At 38.6% G+C, this 22,467-nt stretch overlaps 4 protein-coding genes across 5 annotated transcripts in view; 3 read left to right on the top strand and 1 right to left on the bottom strand.

Annotated features, from left to right (window-relative positions):
* LOC113007434 (syncytin-A-like) overlaps positions 1-22,467 on the bottom strand; it is a 445,664-nt gene that overhangs the window by 47,916 nt on the left and 375,281 nt on the right. The window lies entirely within an intron of this gene.
* LOC113007329 (olfactory receptor 6N2-like) lies at positions 1,190-2,116 on the top strand. Its single transcript, XM_026143771.1, has one exon. The coding sequence runs from the start codon at positions 1,199-1,201 to the stop codon at positions 2,114-2,116; it is 918 nt and encodes a 305-aa protein (XP_025999556.1). The 5' UTR covers positions 1,190-1,198.
* LOC113007328 (olfactory receptor 6N2-like) lies at positions 10,674-11,621 on the top strand. Its single transcript, XM_026143770.1, has one exon. The coding sequence runs from the start codon at positions 10,674-10,676 to the stop codon at positions 11,619-11,621; it is 948 nt and encodes a 315-aa protein (XP_025999555.1).
* LOC113007439 (olfactory receptor-like protein COR3) lies at positions 16,451-17,362 on the top strand. The gene has a single exon (XM_026144008.1). The coding sequence runs from the start codon at positions 16,451-16,453 to the stop codon at positions 17,360-17,362; it is 912 nt and encodes a 303-aa protein (XP_025999793.1).

Here is a 22,467-nt window from a genome sequence, read left to right as displayed (position 1 = left end):
TTCTGTCCCAAACACACAAAACATCTCCCCATTCTCTTTAACTTGCCCTTTCTTTGAAGCGTGTCATTATTTGGGCAGTTTTCCGATTTGTGATCGGCACACTCACAGAATATACAGGTGTTTTGTTTCTGGCTGGCTGAGACTGTAAGCTAAGTGGAAGGAAGGAGCTGAGGACTAGTGAGTATCAGAACCACAATCCAGGATGAGTCAATGCTCATCCATGAGTACATATGGAAGATGGCCATGTGTGCTTAGTGAATACGTCAGGCAGCCAAACCTTAGAAAGAAGAGGAGCAAGGAGATGAACCATCATGGAAGGACAGATCCCCATACAGTATGGACCACCAGCAGATAGAAAACATGGCTGACATCCAGAAATCCTACCAGTGGCTGGACAAGGCTGAACTGAAAGACAAAACACAGAGGCATGAATCATGGCAGCACAAGAACAAGCTCTAAGCATAAGATCCTTAGAGGCTGCTACCCCAGGCAAAACCCCCAGACTGTGCAAAGATGCCCCTGAAAAAATCCAGTACATAACAGCAGGTGCAGGTTGGCTGGAAGTATATCAATTAACATTTGTGCAGCAATGTCCTGGAAATCCAGAGGTCAAAATGGGATACATCCCCCAAGGTAGCTGAAAATGACCAAGCTAAGTCTGGGGCTTCCTGATATAACAGACAAACTGGTGATATCTATCCAACCAGACGCAATAGTGGTGGACAAGCAGAGGGAGATGACTGTAGTGATAGATATAGCTATATCAAGTGTTAACAACATGAGGATGAAGGAACACAATACGCTTGAGACTTATCATAGGCTGAGAAGAGAGCTTGAGAAAATGTTGAGCGTGAAGGCAGTAGTGGTTTCCGTGGCTTTTTTGCTTTTATACTAAGCCTATACTAGTTCCGCGGATTTAAAAAAAAAATGCATGGGCAAACAAAATGAAGGGCATAGGACTATAAACGTCAATTCGTCAGATTCCCTGAAGTTGTTTACATGTTAGTGGAGAACTTAATGAGTCCCATAGAGGATGGAAGGTTTTCTGATAAAACAAAGCCACAGAGTCAGTCACTTACCTTCTCAGTTCGGTGCAGGAAATATATTAATACAGTACTTTAAGGCTTATCTTTTGGTTTGTTATTCTTGAATACCATTTATGCAATCAAATTCTATAGTCAGTAACATTTTTTAATCAATGGATGTTAAATTAAATGTAACATTGTTAACTCTTGGTGGGTTTGCAGAATTGCACAAATACAGATACCTTTATTTTGTGGTTATATTCACGTTATATATTCTGATACTCTGCTTTAATTCCACTATAGTGTACCTTATTTGGACTCACAAAAACCTTCATGAGCCAATGTATATTTTTATTGCAGCTTTGTTAATCAACTCTGTTCTTTACAGCATGATTATCTATCCGAAGCTCTTATCTGATGTTTTGTCTGAAAAACAAACTATATCGTATCCACTCTGTCTTTTCCAAGGATTTTCGTATTACACCTCAGCTGGGTCAGAGTTTTTACTGTTGGCAGCAATGGCATATGACAGGTATGTGTCTATATGCAAACCCCTGCAATATCCAGTTATTATGAATAGAATAACTATAAATGTGTTTCTGATTTTAGCTTGGCTTATACCTGCTTTTGAGATTGCAGTGTCATTTGTGCTTTATTTTAATATAAAACTCTGTAGTTTTACTCTGACAGGAATTTTTTGTAACAATTCAATTTACAGGCTTCAGTGTGTGCCGTCAGTCACAATATCTATATATGGTGTGGTCACGTTGATAAATATTGCCCTTCTACCAATGCTTTTCATACTTTTTACATATATAAGGATTCTTAGAATATCTTACAATTGTTGTAGAGAAACAAGGAGAAAAGCTCTAAAGACATGTTTACCCCACTTGCTGGTGTTAATCAACTTTTCATGTTTTATTGTTTTTGATTCAGTTATAATTAGACTGGATTCCGATCTGTCGAAAACTCTTCGCTTGACATTGACGTTTCAGTCAATTTTATTCCATCCTCTTTTAAATCCAATCATATATGGACTCAAAATGAATGAGATTTTTAGACATATCAAGTCATTGTTGTGTCAAGTTTAATAAAACTGGTATTACTGCATTGGTATTATCAAATGAATGGCATTTCAGATAATGGAGTACTTTAGCTCTGATTTCACATGCAAGATTGATAGCGAACATAATGGTCATTATACAAAGATAAACAATTTATTAAACTGTTGCTGGTAATCTTTGAAGTCTAAATAGTTCATATGCCCGCGTTTCACATTTTTCTGTCTGTTTTGTCACAGATTCTAATTTACTATTGTGTAAATGAATAAATATAATTTAGTAAAATGAATCAATTGCTACCAGTCTATTATGCTGACAAGCATTTTTTGTATTGTAACTGACATATCAATATCAATGAAAGAAAAAACAAAGTTTCAAAGTTTTTCAAATTCTATAAATTATAACAAAATATTACATATACATATAGCTCAGGTCCTCTACCAGAGGTCTGGGAGCTTGAGGATTCTGCGCAGTATCCTTTCTGTTCCTTGGATTGCACTCTTCTGGACAGAGATCTTGGATCTCCAAGTGCTCTAATTACTACTGGAACCACTGTTACCTTCACCCTCCACATCTTCTCGAGCTCTTCTCTGAGCCTTTGGTACTTCTTCATCTTCTTGTGTTCCTTCTTTCTGATGTTACTGTCATTCGGTGCCGCCACATCTATCACTACAGCCCCCTTCCGCTGCTTGTCCACCACAATGTCCAGTTGGTTAGCCATCACTATTTTGTCCGTCTGTTTCTGGAAGTCCCACAAGATCTTAGCTTGGCTAATTCTTGACCACCCTAGGGGGAGTCTTTTTATTTTTGACGTCGGGACTTCCAGGCCATACACGGCACAGACATTTCTGTATAATATGCCGGCCACTTGGTTATGGCATGATATGTATGCCCTGCCTGCTAGCATTTTGCACCTTCCTGTTATGTGTTGGATTGTCTCAGGTGCATCTTTGCACACCCTGCACCACGGGTCTTGCCTAGGGTGGTAGGCACACAATTCATAACAGCACTTTTACATGTGCCTAAGTGCTTTCTAACATTTAGACACACTAATATGGGTTTTTTTTATTATCATTTGCCTGAGTTTCATTGATATTTTATTTGTATAATTGTTCCAGGATTCAAAAAAGATTTTCAAAATGATTATGGGGTAAACAGTCTTGGATTTTGAAATCCCTTGTCAACAAATCATTTTGCTGCTAGGAATTTTTCACCTATACCTTAACAAATTTCACTTAATAACTCCAAATCTGAAAATCATTTTCATATAAGTATGTCCTGTTTATTGCTTGTGATGTTACAAGTATTGGACAACTATGATGACAGGACAGGATTTGTGATGCATTTTCAGCAGTTAATAAATGTTGTGGGTGAGCTCCTTAGAAGAATGAAAAAAATAATAACTGTGTGATGGTATAAAAAGTAAACTGACAGCCCACAGGTGATATAAGGATTCTGTAATGAGTGTCATTAGTGAGCATGCATTGGTGCTACCTGCGCTGTGTAAAACAACAGGCCAAGCCTCAGAGGAGTGGCCTGACTACAGCCAGTCTCTAAACAGCTAATTGCTAAGTTAAGACTGTCAAAATGGTCAACAGGTTATTATGTCTTTGGCCCTAGAGAGCAATTAAACTTCAGCTTGGGTACCCTTCAACAACAACAATAAAATTAGTGTCTATAATATCTGTTTACTTTGACTATGTGGCTCATTAAAACAAGTACTAATAAAAAAGTATAAAAAGTTTAAATAATCAAGTAAATCTTACTGCTGTCATCATTGGTCATATAATGTCATTAAATATTATGACAATATTATAAACCTAAAAACCTAAAACAAGCAGTGGAAAGGAGCAGAGTTTAAAACCATTGCGTATATTTGTATTGCTAGAGGAAAAGTGGCCTAACTGCATAATTTTGCACTAAGGCAGCAAACCAAAACATGCTGTTTTGGTAAATCTGTCTATAAACAACTGAAAATAATTCATCACATATTCTTCTACATGCACATATTTTAAAAAAAAAAAAATACAGTTAATTCAATTTAAACATGAATAAAAATGGTTTTAGTCTTAGCAGTAGCTAGCACTGTGCCATGTGCAGATTTGGCACATTACCCCTGGTCAAAGGTCAAATCATCTGCTACTCCTCATTTTACTCAACACTGAGGTATTTTGTGTCACAAAATAAGTAAATACTTAATAAAGGGACAGTGTAATAACCAAAAATTTGGTTCGCTGCCTAAGAGCAACACCATGCCAACAGTTGACTGTGGAGAATTTGGTAGTGACAAAACTTCATGACTGGACGTGTTGCACAGGTTTCATTCTATCAGCCATGTTGACATTCCATGAGCTCCTGCTACTGCCCGTGCCTGGCTGTTTGATTTTATACACCTGTGGACATGGAAGTGACTGGAACACCTGAATTCAATGATATGGATGGGTGAGATAATTATTTTGGCAATATAGTGTTTACACTACTAAAACAAAAACAAAAGACAAAGGAAAAGAAATCATGCTGGATCTCTGTACTGATATGGACTGGGTAATGTTTTAGGAAAAGAACACATTCGGTGGAAATTAAAATTATCAATATACAAAGGGCTGAACGCAGACTAATCCATTTTGTCCATTTTGAAAGTTCATTGGAACATTGTAGTAACTCAGGCATGTATACAACTACCACTTGCATGCATGCCTGATAATGTTGACATATACACATAATGAGAGGAGGTTTGGTGTCCTGTGGGAAGGAGGTGAGATCTCCTTCCATATCTCACCAGGCCACACGCCTCTCACACGCCTGGACAGTCTAAGGTTCAACCTGGTGGCATGGGAAGGACTGAAACATAATCTCCCAGAGAGAGGCCTACTGGATTTAGGTCATGTGAGCGAGGGGGACAGCCAGTTATATCAATTCCTTTATCGTCGGGGAACTGCATGAATACCCTCGCCACATGAGGCCAGACACTGTTGTTCACCCATAGGAACCCAGGATCCACTGCAACAGTGTAGGGTTTGACAGTGGGTCCCAGGATTTGATCCCAAAACCTAATGTTAGTTGGTGTGCTGTTGCCAAACCTGTAAAGGTCAGTGAGTACCCCTGTGTATTTACTTCCCCAGACTATCACTGACCCACCACAAAAACAGTCATGCTGAATGATGTTACAGGCAGCATAACATTCTCTATGGTTTTTCCAGAACCTTGCGTGCCTGTCATACGTACTTAAGGTGAACCTGCTCTCATCTGTGAAAAGTCCAGGGCTTTTGTCTCATTGTTGCACTTCTAATAACTGCTAACAGTATTAACATCAAAGAAGCTGAAATTGATTAACAACCTCCTCTGCTACTTAACTGACTAGATCAATATACAAAAAATTTAAATGACTTGATATTTTACTCTGATTAAAAAGTATTTCAGAAATTGAGCAGTCTATTATATATTATTCTTATTACTATATTATAATGTATTAGAATATAATTATAATGTACTCTTCATAAGCAGATGAGGTCACAATTATGTCTCCATTTTAAAGTTAAGGTTTTATAAATTTTCCTAGTGCTTTTTTAAAAGAGCAAACATTTTTCAAAGAAACATTTCTAAACCTGAAGGTTTTCTTTAGAAAGCACAAATTATTATTTTTATTTGTGCACAATAACAGAATTATTTCAGACCAGCATGCGGACCGATAAAAACTCGGTGAAGCCAGTCTGACGTATGCTAAAGACAACCTGGAGAAAAATTATTCATACTGGAGAGGTGTACAACCCAAAAAGAACACCATCCCCACACTAAAAAAGTGGAGTGAGTATTATGCTGTTTGGTTGATTCAGTGCATCTGGAACTGGGAATCTCATCAAGGTGGAACTAATCATGAAGAAAGAAAGAAATGTGAAAATCTGGAGCAGGCGACAGCTGGGTCGTCGCATTGTCTTCCAACATGAAACAATCCAAACGTACATCAATCCTGGTGAGTTACTACCTGAATGATGAATGCTTTAGCATTCAGGTATTGAATTGACCGGCACTGACTGGCTGCAGAAATCCCTGAGTTGAATCCCATTGAAAATCTGTGGGATGATCTAAAGGGCTAATGATGCTTACCCTAGCAGTTTCTGAGTTTTGTGAAATATTTTGTGTCTGCATGCCAAGTAAAATAATGTAAGCATCCAAAATAAAATAATGACATCTAGAAAAGTTATGTTAAATATTCCCTGGTCTGTTTAGCAGCACTTGGTGTTACAAATACACTCAAGAGGTTTTTGTGAGATGTGGTTTGCTAAGTAAGAACCACTCCATTTACATGCAGGTGACCACAGTGCATTAAGACTGGAGACATGCACTGTCAGTTAGCTACATTTAAAAAGTACCAACAACTCAAAGTTTAAATATTATACTGGATATTATACTGTTATGTCAGTTGTCAGCAGAAGTGTATGTTGAAAACGCAGAACTTTACAACCTGAAGTCTGTCGGGATAAGAAAGGATCAGATTTTTTCTGGTTTGAGATAAACTTGACAGCTGTTTGTAATGATTCTTTTCTCTTTGTGAATATAGGCGCTACTCTCAGATTCAGACCTCAGCACCACCCAGTGACAAAAGACTGGGTGGTGCTATATGTCCACTCTTTATGTCAAATGCACATTTTTGTAAAATATTTGAATACTTTTGTAATAACCCTAAAATTAACCAGTGAAAGAGTGCAAAAGCTATGCTATTCTGCACATATGCTGTAGCTGTTTTACTGAGAAAATTGAAGACAAAAAAATCAAAAGAGATCATACAATCATGTAACTGGTATTTTCTGTACAGTAATTAACCATGACACAGAGTAACCAAAGAGGGTAATATATATTTTAAATATACACAGGCTTTAAACAGAGTAAAATATTATTTTAATTCACTGAAGTTTGAAAGGTCTTTTTGGTCTTTTTTGATTGCCTGATTGAAGGACATTGTGATATAGTCTGGCCTGCTGAAACTGAAATAAAGGAATGTTTTTATTTATCTTGCTGATGTGTGAAAATCTTAAACTGACCTGCTGTGCTGTGTTGTGTCATTCAGGGCCTTGGGGCATATTGAGCCGAAAGGTAAACTGCAGATACAGCTGAATACCTTAAGATCTTTCAGACTTCCAGAACTCATGTAGAGGGTTTTAAAAGCAGAAACGGATGTATGACAGCACTTTAGAAAACTCTGCTCATACTGATGTGACAATAACTTTAATTTGTATTTTCTGTTAAAATCACTAGGGCAATTGGTGGTCTCCATCAGTGACATCTGATCACAGGGACCACACCTCCAAACATGCTCCTTCCGGCTGTCATCAATTTAGGTTCCCCCGTTCTGCAAGCTGATCATTCTTGTTTACGTGCCCCACCCTCCCTCCCTCCTTGTTCTCTATTCTTTAACTTCTTCGCTTCTATTTAGTACACGGGGATCTGCCAGGCCCGGGAGCCATTGCCAGTCCCCTTCGAGGCCTTCCCCGAACCGCAGCTCAATTCATGTCAAAGCATTCACTTTTACCTACTAAAATGCTGTTAAACCTAAATTGAGGATGTGGGCCCAGCTAGTGAAATGTTAAAGTGATACAGAGTGCTACAACAGGGTCTATCTGTATGTGCTTTTGCTAATAGTAGATCATCTTTTTATTCAAAAATACATAGTATAAGTCTAATTAGTATGTTGAATAAGAAATGCAGAGTAAATTAAATTATTCTAATGTCTAGATTTTATGTGTGTATACATGATTCAGCTTCCACCTTGGCTGATAAGTGTCATGATGAGCTACCTGTGTTTTTCCACTGTTTCCCAGTGTATCCACCTCTGGGTGGAGCCCTCATCAGTTGTATTCTGTGTAGCAGTATTTGGGTGGAGTTACTTGGGTCGAATTCTTGCCCACACACCAAACTGACGTACCTGTGATCACACCTGCATAGACTTTTTATACTTTCCCTTTCTGCTCCAGTTTTAATGATTGTTGTTGGTGATTTTACTGTTACTGACTGATCATTAAATTAAGATAAATGCACTCATATCACTATATTTACAAATACTGGAAGTCGCCAGTACTACCCCTTAGCCTCCTACTAGATGTACCTATATTAAGACTGGAAACATGCAGAGTCACCCAGAGCATGGGTGACTCTTAGCTAAGCCACAGACCATGATGGAGTATGGTCTGTGGCTTAGCTGCAGGGTAGGGGTGATGCAGTGCATTCAGGCAGCAGTGCCAGGGGTAGATCATCTTCGGATCATCATAAATTTCATATCCACATACTTAACAGTTGGGGCCAAACCCTTAGCTATCAAATGTGGCCTCTCAGCAGGTAAACATGAAGGCACCACAGATCTGTGCATGGATGAATCACTTCTCCTCCTACCTGAAGAGGGAGGCAAAAAGATCCCAAATCTGGGCCACTATCAAAGGGTGCAACCTCCATTCCCTCTACTCCCAGGTTCAGATGGCCCAGAGCATGGGTGACTCTTAGAGACACCCATGCACCATAACAGGTTTCTTCTCTGCCTGTTTATGTAAAAGATCACTGTTGAATTGTTGGTCCTGACTAGGAAATGCTGGCCCTTCAGTACCAGACAAAAAAGCTTGAGGGCTTGAGGGCTAAGAACACCGCTGTGGCAGCACAAGAACAAGTTCTGAGCACAAGATCCATCGGGCTGGGGTCTACTGCACAAGGTAAGACCTCAGATGCAGAAAGTGTAAAGATGCCCCTGAGACAATCTAGCACATAGGTGTCAAACTCTGGCCTGCGGGCCAAATGTAATTTGGCCGGGCAGGGCATATATGGACCGCCATAACAAAGTGGCTGGCATAGTAAACAGAAACATCTGTGCCAAATATGACGTCGAAGTCCCGAGGTCAAAATGTGAGACGCCCCCTGGGGTGTTGGAGAATGACCAAGCTAAGATCCTGTGGGATTTCCAGATACAGACGGACAAAATGGTGATGGCTAACCAACCAGACATAGAGGTGGTAGAAAAGCAGAAGAAAATAGGCGTAGTGATAGTCGAAATGATAACAAATGACAGCAACATTAGGAAAAAGGAACACAAGAAGCTTGAGAAGTACCAAGGGCTCAGAGAGTTTAAGAAGATGTGGAGGGTGAATGTAACAGTAGTGCCAGTAGTAATCAGAGCACTCAATGCAGTGACTCCCAAGCTAGGCGAGCGGCTCCAGCAGATCCTGGGAACATCATCTGAGATCTCTGTCAGATGCTGTTCCTAGGAGTGCAATCATAGGAACAGCAAAGATATTGTGCAGGACCCTGAAGCTTCCAGGCCTCTTGTAGAAGACCCGAGTTTGAAGGGGGCCACCTATATTTAGGAAACTTCCCTTTTTGTTTATCTGTGTTATCTTTGTCTAATATTAACATTTGGTTTGATGACCTGAAATATTTAGGTGTGACAAAAATACAAAAAATGGGAAATCAAGAAGGGCCAAACACTTTTTACACCACTATAGTTGCCTGCAAATAGACTTACTGATTCTAATCTCCTAAGTCCTGCCATTTTCCATTGTGCAGTCTGCTTTCCTTGCCTGTTTCCTAGTTAACTTTCAAAACTTTTTGCTTGCCCATCTGAACTTTGTCCTGTGTTCCTGTAAGGAGTTCAGAATTGACAGGCGGTCACTCACTTCCCTAGAATCGTCTCATTTCCATTTAATTCAGATTTTGCCAATATTAACAGTTGCCCCATAATGCTTTATATTGTAAGGTAAAGATAATACAATACAACAATACACACAAACAATCAGGTGACCCCTATGCGCAAGCACCTGGTGACAGGAAGAAAATAAACCCCCTTTAAACAAGAAGAATCAGGCTTACGTAGGGGCAACCATCTACCCATTACCGGTTGGGGTGAGGGGAGGAAGACAGTACAAAAGTCATTCTGTAGAAGAGAGACAGAGATTAATAATAACTCTTTAAATGCAGAGTGATGTACAAGCACATAGTGAGTGAAAAGAGGTGAGTAAAGGAAAAGTGCATTATGGAAAGCCCCCAAGATTCTAGGCCTACTGCAGCATAACAAAGGGAGGATGTTGTATTACCTGATCCAGCCCTAACTGTATGCTTTGTTCTGTAAGAACTACTCCAATGTTTAACATTGGTATATGCTAAAGTCATGTGTGGTAAATTGTCGAAAAACAAGTGTAGCAGCTTACATAGACAGAAATCTATCTGTCTTCTCTTTTTGGACAGAGAAGACATATGGTTTGAAAGAGTAGTGAAAGAAGCCATTTATGTCCACTATGAGCGACCATCTTTGAACAGAGGCGGTGGCTTACGACACCAACTGTCTGCCATCTATAATCCAGTTTTGATTTACTGTGACCTTCACAGTACAATTCCCTGGTGGACAAAGCAACCTAATAAAACCTTTCACAGAGTAAGATGATTCACTGTGCACATTTGACTGATGAATGTACTCCAAGATATATTTCAAGTTCAAATACTTGTAAATGAATGAAGGAAAGACAACATAGGTTGCATATTGGTGCAGTTTTGTTTTGTTATTTGTTATTCTTCATTAACACTGCTGGTTTTATAATTTTTTTTCAAAGTATTAATGGATGAGGTGTTAAATGCTACATATTTAACTCTAGATGGGTATGTTGAAGTTAACAAGTACAGATATGTTTATTTTTTCATTTTCTTTATATTATATAGTTTAATAATCTGCAGTAATTCTACTATTGTGTACATAATCTGGATTCATAAAAACCTTCATGAGCCGATGTACACTTTCATTGCTGCTTTGCTGCTGAACTGTGTTCTTTACAGCACAACTGTTTACCCCAAACTGCTGATTGACTTTTTATCTGAAAAACAAGTCACAACATATTCAGCCTGTCTCTTTCAGTTTTTTATGTTTTACACTTTAGGCAGTTCAGAGTTCTTTCTCTTGGCAGCCATGGCCTATGACAGATATGTGGCTATTTGTAAACCTCTGCAATATCAAACTATCATGAGTAAAACCACTGTGAGTATTTTCTTGGCTGTAGCATGGCTTGTACCTGTTTGTCACATTGCAGTCTTAACAGCTGGGAGTGCTGAAGCAACATTGTGTAACTTTAACTTAAAAGGAATATTTTGTAATAATGCAGTTTACACTCTTCAGTGTGTCAAGTCACGATTAATTACTGTATTTGGAGTAGTTGCTTTAATAGATCTTGTAATATTACCTATGCTCTTCATAGTTTTTACATACTCAAACATTTTTATCCTCACTTATCAAAGCTGTAAAGACGTGAGGAAGAAAGCTTTGGAGACCTGTTTACCCCATTTGTTAGTTTTATTTAGCTTCTCCTGTTTAAGTATCTATGATGTAAGCATAGCTCGAGTAGAATCAGATTTTCCCAAAACTGCGCGATTAATAATGACATTACAAATAGTGCTCTATCATCCATTGCTTAATCCATTCATTTATGGGCTCAAAATGAAGGAAATTTCTAAACAGCTAAAAAGATTTTTCTATCATGCTAAAATCATTTCATGTATTAACTCTGAATGCTAAGGTGCCACAATTTGTTTTGTAATAATTTTCTTGCCATCAATGAAAATGCTTTTCATTTAATAAAGTAATTCAAACTATTATTCAGAAAAGTACAGGAAAAAATAAACCATGCCGTGTTCATCTGTATTTGTAAATAAATTGAACATAATATTATTATTAAAGTGTATTGAAGTTTGTTGTTATGCTCAGTAAAATGCTCATGTGAATAGGGTTTAAGACCTATGGTTAATTTACATTAACAGCTTTTGGTGACGTATTTAAATACAAATATAAATTGCCTTCTTTTATGATAGGTTCACCAATTCCAAGATAGGTAAGAGGATAAGTAATCAAATAAACTATCAGATTAATTTTGTCAGACTTTCATATTTTATTTTGGATTTTTATAACATTATTGGTGGTTCTTATATATGCTGTGTAATAGAGATTTTCCACTAAAGGAATGGGTGGTAACACTTTATAAAACTGTGATAGCTGCAATAGCTTTATAATAACTACATCTTCCTCCCTTGTCACAAATCATGGGCCAGTGTAATTTATTGCCGTCTATCTTGAATGTGCATAAAACATTTGAAAAAGTACAATCCTAATTCCAAAAAAGTTGTCATATAAGAAAAGAATCCAATAATTTGCAGATTATTTACCACCGATTAATTATTCATAGATCACAGTAACAAACGTGTAAAATGCTTAACATGAGATTACTACTTATTTTACAATATATTAGCTCATCCTAAAAAAAGATAGGATGTGAGCAAAAAAATGGCTGGAAAAGCAATCCACCATCCATCCATTTTCTTCAACTTATCGATGGCAGAGTGATGGGGGCAGCAGCCTAAAAAGAGAAGCCCATACCCTCCTGTCCCCAGCCACCCCCAGCTTGTCTGGGGGAAAAGCAAGGCATTCCCTGGACAGCCGAGAAATATAATCTCTCCAGCATGTCTGCCCCAGGGCCTCCTCCCAGTGGGACATGCCTGGAACACCTCACCCAGGAAGCATCTAGGAGGCATCCTTGTCAGATACCTGAACCACCTCAGTTGGTTCCTTTCAATGTGAAGGAGCAGCGACTCTACTCTGTGCCCCTCCCAAGATGCTTAAACTCCCCCACTTAAAGCAGGAACTTGTCCCTGGCACATAGTGGGCACTCCAACCTTTCCTGGCTAAGGGTCATGGCCTCAGATTTGGAAGTGCTGATTGTTATTCCCACCGCTCCACACTCGGCTGCCAACCATTCCAGTGTGAGCTGGAGGCCATCACCTGATGAAGCAAACAGAACCACATCATCTGCAAAAAGCAGAATTGAGATTCTGAGACCACCCAAGTGGGAGCCACTTGGCTATGCCTAGAAATACTGTCCATAAAAATTATGAACAGAAAAAGGGCAAAGGGCAGCCCTGGCGAAGTGCAACACCCAGGAGAAATTAATGCAAGTTATTGCCATCTATGGGGACCAAGCTCTTGCAACAGGTGTATAAGGATCAAATGGCCTGTAGCATTGGGCCAGATACCCCATACTCCCTAAGCACCTCCAACAGTATACCAAAATGCCTTTTCCAAATCCAAAAACACATATAGTCTGGTTGGGCAGATTCCTATGCACCCTCATGTATCCTCGAGAGGTTAAGCTTGTCCAAGGTTCCAGGACTGGGACAAAAACTGCATTGTTTCTCCTGCATTCGAGGTTTGCCTAATGAACCGACTCTCCTTTCCAGCACCCTGGAGTTAGACTAGACTTTCCCAGGGAGGCAGAGAAGTGTGATCCTCCTATAGTTGGAGCATGCCCTCTGGTCCCCCTTCTTGAACATTTGAACCACCATCCCGGTTTGCCAATCCAGAGGCCCCTTGAACCAAGACAGCCCTACAATACTGAGAGCCTTCAGGAACTCAGGGTAACCCCAAGGGGCCTTCCACCAAGGAGTTTTTTAACTGCCTTCGTGACCTCTTTCCTGCACATAGACAAGGCATCCCCCTTGTACCTAAAGTCTCAGTGGGATTAAGGAGGTCTTTGAAGTACTCCTTCCACTGCCCGACAATATCCTCAGTCGAAGTCAGCACCTCCACCCCTACACAGTGCAAGTAGAGCACCGCTTTTGCCTCCTGAGCTGCTGTTGGTTAGCCAAAATCTCTTCAAGGCAGTCTGAAAGTCTGTTTCCATGGCCTCTCCGAACTCTCTCGCACCCAGTTTTGCTTCAGCCACTGCCCAAGCCACGTTCCGCTTGGCCCGTCAGTACCTATCAGCTGCCTCTGAAGTCCCACAGGCTAACTAAGCCCAAGAGGACTCCTTCTTCAGCCTCATGGTTCCCTTTACCTCTGGTGCCTGCCATCTGGTCCAGGGGTTACCACCACGACAGGCACCAACCACCTTGTGGTCGCAGCTCAGTACAGCAGCTTCAGTAATGGAGGTGCTGAACATTGTCCGTTTGGACTCAATGTCTCCAACCTCCCTAGGAATGCTGTTGAAGCTCTGCCAGAGTGAGAGTTGAGGGTCTCTGCCCCTGGCTGCTGCCCAGCACACATTGCACCTGACCCCTATGGCACCTACTGCGCGTGGTGGGACTACAGGAGACGGCACCTCCTGCATGTGATGAGCTTACAGGCCACCACCCACAGGAGTGGTGCTAAAAAGAAAGCGCTCAAAGAACTCTAAAGGAACATTTTGCTATTTAATTTAATCAAAGATTTTGAAAACAATTTTTGGAAAACATCAAGACAATGGTCAAGCCAAGGTGGATGTTGCACTAGGGATCACCTCTGAGCCACTTTCTTGTTAACAAGAATAGGTAGGTTGGTAAATGGGGCAAGGCAGGATGAACTACAATGTTCGCAAATGACATTGTGATGTGTAGTGAGAATAACTGGAAGACAGTCTGGAGAGATGGCGGTATAGACTGGTTAGAAGAGGAATGAAAGTCGGTAGAAAAAAGTCAGAATACATGTGTGTAAATAAGAGAGAGAAAGGTGAACATGTAAGAAATCACAAGGATAAATAAGTTAAATACAGGGGATCAACCATTCAAAGCAATGGGCACTACCCAAGACAGGTGAGAAGAGAGTGCAGAGTTGATGTATGTTTTGGGGATGGTGGCTCTGATAAAAAAGACAGAAGGTGAAATGGTAGAGTTGAAGATGCTAAGATTTCCACTGGGAATGACCAGGAGCAACAAAATTAGAAATGAGTATCTTAGAAGGACAGGTCAAGTTAAGCAGTTCGGAGGCAAAGCTAGAGATTCAAGATTGAGATGATCTGCACATGTGATGAGGAGGGATAGTGGATATAAAAGGATGGAAAGGGGATGTTGAATGTGGAGCTAACAGCCAGAACACAAAAATGAAGTTCACAGAGAAGGATCTTGGATATAGTGAAGGAGGATATGTGGAGGGTTGGTGTGACAGAGGATCTTGCTCGAAATGAAGTGAGGTGGAGACAGATAATCGACACTGGCAGCCCCAAAATGGAGTAGCCCAGAGAAGACAAAGATCCTACGTGATGTACTGTATTTCAAATTATGATTCATCAGTCCATAATTCCTTCTTCCAGTCTTCAGTAGTCTGCTTCATGGCCCAGGCAAGCCTCTTTGTCTTATTCTGATGTCTTAGCAATGGCTTTTTGGCTGCAGCTAGTCCTGTCAAACCTGCAGCTCGAAGTCCTCTCTTCACAGTTGAAATGGAGACATGCTTACTATTACAGCTTACTACTAAGCTGTGCTTGAAGCTATTGTCCATTGAACCACTTATCATGCAAGCTGTTAACTCTAGGGAACTTGTCCTCTGATTCAGTTGTGGTTTGGGGTCTGCTTGACCTCTTCCTGTCAGAGTTTGCCCCAAATTTCTGAGTGCCTTTTGATGGTGAAGGGAACCGTACTTACTGACACCTTGACTTTCTTTGCAATTTCTTTGTAGGAAAGACCTAAATTTTTAAGTGTTATGCTGGTCTGTCTCTCTTCCACTGTTAATTGCTTTTTTCTCACCTTTTTTGTGCAACACACTACTTTCTGCAACACAGGATTTTGGGAAACCCTACCTTTTTTTTAACCTCTTGGAGTTCATCACTTACCTTTGTAACCTTTCAAGCTATTTATTGGACTTGAAAGACTTGAATTGGAATAAATAATTGAAAAAATTGGTGTGTTCTAAAAAGAACCCTCACTGTTCTACAAATTTGTCAAATAATTATATTCTCTAAAGTAAATTTGTGTAAATTATGGAATTGTTACGGTGGCCCTGAGAGGCCAAACGGACTGCAACTTAAGAAAACACCAGCAATAAGAAAAACGCTGTAAAAGCACACAAAACACAATGGAAATAGGAAAAAAGAAAACAGAAACAGAAATTATCTTAAAGTGCATTAACTATTTTTTCTCCCCACATTGCATTGCAGTGTGCATGATGTCGATCTACATGAAATTCTCTTAGAATTTAAATTACTTAAATTACATATTTAAATATAGGACTATATTTGTTGTTATTTTATTATCATTTCTGCCGGTCAACTAATTTTTTCTTCTTTAAAATTTGTTTTTCAATTAATACCCACGTATGTATGTAGTAAAAGAGGAGGAGCCAGAAAATGTACCCGTGTAAGTAAGGGCTAACCACTGTCGGCTTATGTCTCCAGAGGTTGAACATGGTAATAGGTCTTTGTGGAGAGTTGAATGAGATATATGGAGCTTGAAGTTTCATTTCATCACATATTTGGTCTGATTTGAACAGTTCACTTTCTAAAGATGAACACACACCAAGTTTAGGTATCTATGAATAATAATATTTTATATGTACTAGTTTTAAACATTCTGCCTGTTTAAAATTTTAGTTTGTAATATCTGATTTTCATGAATGCTGAAATGAATATAACATATATAACTTTTGGTGGTCATGTGGAAGTGGAGAAATACAGATATATTTATTTTGTAATTATGTTTATGGTATACGGTCTAATAATTTGCAGCAATTCCACTATTGTGTGGGTCATCATAGTTCAAAAAAGCCTTCATGAGCCTATGTACATTTTCATTGCTGCTTTGTTAGTGAATTCTGTTGTTTTGAGCACTGTCATCTACCCGAAGCTTTTGATTGACTTCTTATCTGAAAAACAGATTATTTTGTATCACGCCTGTCTTTTTCAAGTATTCATGTTTTATGTTTTAAGCAGTTCAGAATTCTTACTGCTGTCAGCTATGGCTTATGACAGATATGTGTCTATATGTAAACCTCTGCAATATCCAACTATCATGAGAAGAACAAGAGTCAGTATTTTCCTGTTAATGTCCTGGTTTTTACCTGCTATTCAGATTGTAGTGCCAGTACTAAGAAATTCTATTACACCACTCTGTAACTTTACTTTGAAAGGTATATTTTGTAACAATTCTGTAAATCATCTTTATTGTGTAACTTCAAGAGAATTATCTATATATGGTATGGTTGTTCTATTTAATGGTGCACTTTTCCCCATGCTTTTTATACTTTTTACATACATAAAGATAATTATAGTTGCCTGTCAGAGTTGTGGAAATGTCAGAAAAAAAGCTGCACAAACCTGTTTGCCTCATGTGCTAGTTCTAATTAACTATTCTTGTTTGGTTACTTATGATATGGTTATAGTTAGACTGGAATCAGAGTTTCCTAAAACTGCACGTTTTATAATGACATTGCAATTTATAACATATAACCCTCTTTGCAATCCAATAATATATGGACTAAAAATGAAAGAAATCTCTAAAAACCTCAAAAGGTTGTTCTCTTGAACTAATGTAAACTATTGTAGACTTTTATAGTCTTTTGTTAAATATTGTTTTTTAGTGTTTATTTAAGAGGTGTTAAATGATATCTGATCTTTGGTAGGTCTTTAATAAGACCTATCATTTCTGAGACATTTTCTTTTCAGTGTAAAAACTGATAAACTTCTCCAGCTATTCAAAGCATGTGATTCTGTTCAGTAATTTTTGGATTATTCATTAAAAAATATTACTATCATTACTCCTATTCATAATATTGTTTCTTCATATACAGTTTAAGGACATTTGAAATGATTGATTGAATGAAAACCAAAAATATATAGCTTTTTCTCTTTTGTATTATAATATCACAGATTTCTGTGGTCATAGTGTGAGATTCAAAAACTGGGCCTTTTCCTTGTGCAACAGAGAGCGGATCATTATTTAAAATTCTAAATGAAAGTAAGAAAATAGCAAGATCCTACCTGTCTGATATCACTTTTCCCATATAGATTTCTGAATAAAGAAATGTGTTCATAATTTTATACTGTGATTTCATATTTATTGGTTCTCACAATCAAATCCAAAAGCTGAGACTATGTATGAAGATAACTGAAAATATGGAGGAAGTAGTTTGACATGAGGACAAGTACATAAGGAAGCGAGAGAATTAACATGCCGAGGTTTTTTTTTATCTGTATTGCAGCCCTCTGTAAATGAAATAGGGTTCAGAATGCATATTGAAAACATATGGATTGACATCACCAAAAAATTGTAGGTCTGACTAAAGTATATATTTTCCGTTTGATTTATATGTAGGTTTATGTGATTCTGAATTTCATTATGTGGTGTGACTATTGCGAAATGAGCAGTTTTTTTATGGAGATATAATGGTCAAATCTTGTAACTCTTCAGAGTAGTTTAAAGGATTTTGTTTTAATTACCTCACATGAAAGTAAACATTTGAATTAAATACATTTTATAATATAGCCAGTAAATATATTTTACTGAATTTCTAAATTCACATAATCAAATACAGGAAAAAACAGTCTAAAAATAACTATAATAAAAAGACGTTTCTAAATGAATGTTAGATATATTTCAGTATTACACTATTAATCGGTTGTGTACCACAGACCTCTAAGCTGGAAGTAGTACTTAGAAGACCATCTCTTCACTTAGATGTTTTAGCTAATAATAGACTAATAGGCAACCTTACTGTTATCTCAAAAATTGTCGTAATTGTAAAAAATAGTTGTAAAATATGTAACTGTTAATCGTCAGAGAAATTGTTTATTTGAACAGTTTCAGTCATGTTTCAGAGCTCATCACAAGACAGAAACAGCTTTGGTGAAGGTTACAGATTATTTTCTAATGGCCTCTGACAGTCAACTCATCTCTGTGGTTGTCCTGCTTTACCTCTATGCAGTAAATTTAAATTTCACACACTAAGGTTATCACTCATAATACTCATAATATACTCATCACCAAATAATTTTCCAATATTAAATGGACGCTCTTTCGATCAGTGCTCTTTTTATGTAATTGGTTTACAACTAGTTTCATTTTTTTATTTTTTTCCACTGATGAATTGATGATTTTTTTAGATTTATTCCTGTAGGGCTATAAAATTTTGGAGCCAAACAAAGGTTATATATTCTTATGTAAGGTTATATTGTGTGCGCTTGTGGTTTGTGTGTGTGTGTGTGTGTGTGTGTGTGTGTGTGTGTGTGTGTGTGTGTGTGTGTGTGTGTGGTCTTAGAAGAAAAAAGTAAGTTCCAACTGTATGTTTATGCAATTTTACTTCAGGATTAGGTGACAGAAATTAAGTTGACAGTCCATAGGTGATATAAGGTTACTGTAATGAGTATCATTAGTGAGCTTGCATCCCACCTGCACTGTGTAAAACAACAGGCCAAGCCTCAGAGGAGTGGCCTGACTACAGCCAGTCTCTAAACAACTAATTATCTCACAGTAGCTACTATGAAGGACTTTTGGGATGTTTTCCCATGTATCACTGTCATTAGCAGGATCCGTGAACCTGATCTAATGTAGTATATCACAACAAACATCCAGTACCTTTGGGTCTTCACACCAGAGAGAAGAGAGAGAAGGAGAGAATTTATTATTTCAATGGCCTCCACAATGTGTCACTAAGTTGTAACTATCACAGACGTAACTGTCAAAAGGATAAAGTGGTCAACAAGCCATTTTGTCTTTTGGCCTAAGAGAGCAATTAAACTTGCCTTGTATTAAAAAGTTTGGTATTAATTATCAGAAATAGGAGATTTAAAGAGTAGCCTTCGAAGCGTACCTGACTATGGTGTAAACTAGTATAATGGATTTTAAATAAACAAGATGTGATTCAAGCACAGATTTTGAACAAGTTTTACCTTCTGAAGTCAAAGTTATCACATGTGCTAACCAGTGGCAGGGTGGCTTACTGGGCTTAAGCCCGGGTTGTTTTTTCAGAAGCTCAGGGTCTTTTGGAGTGTAATTTTTTCATAGTTAGATGCCTGGCTGACAACTGTATAAAACAAAAACTACACACAATATTTGAAGCACATAGTGCACACTGGCAGGGCCTGGCAGGGCCTGGCAGGGCGAAGGACGCGGTCTCAGCTGAACTATGGACACGCACACACATACATATACTGATACTGATAAGCACTCGCTGACACATCACCCTCCCTACCCCGGATCCAACGCCACCTCCAACGCTTACCTCCCCTCTGATGTGGACATCGGGTCAGCTGGAGGCGCAGTCGAAGATTGCAGCGGTCCCAGATCAGATGTACACACTGGAACACTTTCCCGTGTTGCTTGTCTGTGTTTATTGTGCTATGGTGTGTTAATATCTGTGCATTCCTGTATTATCCTTTTGTGTTACGCATTTTGATGTTTTTTTCCTTGCTACCTAGCCTGACCTGTCTCCCCAATGTGATGTTTGTGTATTGTATGTACGGTCGGCAAGGTCTGTCATCTCGGTTGTGGGGAGCTGCTGCCTGCGAGTTTGCTGTTGGAGAAGTGGAGCCAGGCAGACAGAGGAGAACTGAAGTTTGACCAGGTACCAAAGCAAATCATTCATACTGTACAAACAATGTAAATATGACAGTGTATCACGAAAGATTGATATCAAACTGATCACTTGACCCATATTACATTACTTGTTCTTCAAGTGAATCAACAAATGGCGAAATGAAAAGCCGAACAACAACAATGTTGTTTCTTTAGAGAGTCTTAGCTTACATTTGTGTTTATTTCATATTTTCAGTTGTTACCCTCCACGGCTAAATAAATTGGTTTCAGAATACAAGAATGGACATAAGGGGCTTCTTTCAAAGAAAACACTCAGGTAGATGTTATTTTATATATTATGCTTTGTATGTTGTTCAGTATATTTCTATGCAAAACAAGAGGAATTTCAATACACAGCAGGATATTCACAGTTGAAACCAGATATTTACATACACTTTATGGAAAACATAAAACAAGAACATTTTTTTTACTGTACAACATCAATTTAGAGTAAACTTGTTTTGTTTTGGATAAATAAATATTGAAATATCTTTTGAATTAGTTACATGTCAGAATAAAGAGAGCTGTCTATGTTTTTTATCACTTTCATCAAATTTAGGAGTATACACTAAGTTTATTGTTAATTAATAAGAAAACTCCAGACGATTCCATTCTGAGCTGAAGAAGCTTCTGATAGGTTAGTAGAGTCCATGTGAGTAAACTGGTGGCACACCCGTGGATGCATATAAGGCAAAACACAGAGCCTGTTTCTTTGAAAAGGGAAAATCCAGAGATGTCAACCAAAACACCAGGAAAAGAATTGTGGAGCTCCATAAGTGTGGCTCAATTTTGAATACAATCTGGTGCCATTTACAATTAAGAAATACAGATAGTTTCTCTCTTTACTCTTAAAGTTAACAAATGTGCTTTTTATATTTATCAACCTAAAAAAAATAAACATTTAGCCTGATTTTATGTTACAATTAAAAAAGTGTTTGTGTTTTTATCTGAAGAGTTTGTAAATATCTGGTTTCAACTGTATACACAGCAAATTCAAAAGTGTTAAATGTTTTGGTGTTAAGAGTCTTCTTGCAAAAGTAGAGTTAATTTTACTCTAAGTAGAGTCACATTCTTTTAATGTAACTCTGAGGTGTAAAATGATAGTAGTTAAAATCGAGTGTTAAAAATGAGCGTTTCTCTGTCAAATCTGGAGGTGTTACAATGGAAACATTAACTCTTGACCTCTTAACTCTGAACTCCCACAGGGGCTATGACACCAATAGAGTAAATTGACAGACTCCGCCCCCAGCACGGCTCCAATCGAAGCTGAAGTGAAGCCGTTTCAGAACATTTTGCTCTACATATTTGAGTTGTTTGCCATGCTTGGTAAGTCATTTTTTCAAAGATTGTTTCAATTATTATTATTAGCTTTTACTTCTGTCATCCAGGGAAGGACGGATGTTGTTTTACTGTGCTGTATTTTAATGTGAAGTGTACTTATTTATATTTTTATATTGCATGTACTGGTTATATTTTGTGCAGTGTTTTATTTAGATTGCATGTTTTGGTTATACCGTCAAATTGTCCTGGAGAGACTCCGCCTTTCCCCATTTTTACTAATTGGACACACCTGAGAGGAAAGGCAGTGTAATTTACAGAGTGCTGAGTGACACATAAGAGGGTTGGAGCTTGGCGTTCGAGAGCACGGACAGCACCAGCGACTAGGGACGCGGAGCGAACAGGCGGACGGCAGTAGTAACGAGAGCCCAGCTTGTGCACTGCGGGAGAGCAGAGGCGGCGAGACAGCTGGTGCCGACTTGCAGTTTAAAGAAGCGGCGGGCGGAGTTGAGAGCTCTGCCCACCCGGGGTAAGTCTTCGACTTAGCCCCTTTTATTGAATGAAAATTGCCGACAAGAATAGTGACTGCCGCTCCCTCCCTTTCTTCAGCGTACCAGGACGCGGAATGCGGGGAGGAAGGCGAGGACTCCGCTGGGTTTCCCTTTTACATCACTTCGCTGGACTTTTTTAGTTCTTTGTGACTTTTATATCGTGGCGGATGCCACTGGACTTTTAACGTTGTGTTTTATTGCTTTTTATCGTGTTATCCTTTGGCCAAG

Source organism: Astatotilapia calliptera, chromosome 16 (genome assembly GCF_900246225.1).
Source record: "Astatotilapia calliptera chromosome 16, fAstCal1.2, whole genome shotgun sequence".
In the NCBI taxonomy this organism is placed as follows: Eukaryota; Metazoa; Chordata; class Actinopteri; order Cichliformes; family Cichlidae; genus Astatotilapia; species Astatotilapia calliptera.
Note: the sequence above shows the minus strand (reverse complement) of the source record. Positions and strands in the feature narration are given on the sequence as shown.

Bases quoted from the DNA above. Each gene is read 5' to 3' on its own strand.
- LOC113007329 (XM_026143771.1), top strand. From the start codon at position 1,199: ATGGATGTTAAATTAAATGTAACATTGTTAACTCTTGGTGGGTTTGCA.
- LOC113007328 (XM_026143770.1), top strand. From the start codon at position 10,674: ATGGATGAGGTGTTAAATGCTACATATTTAACTCTAGATGGGTATGTT.
- LOC113007439 (XM_026144008.1), top strand. From the start codon at position 16,451: ATGAATGCTGAAATGAATATAACATATATAACTTTTGGTGGTCATGTG.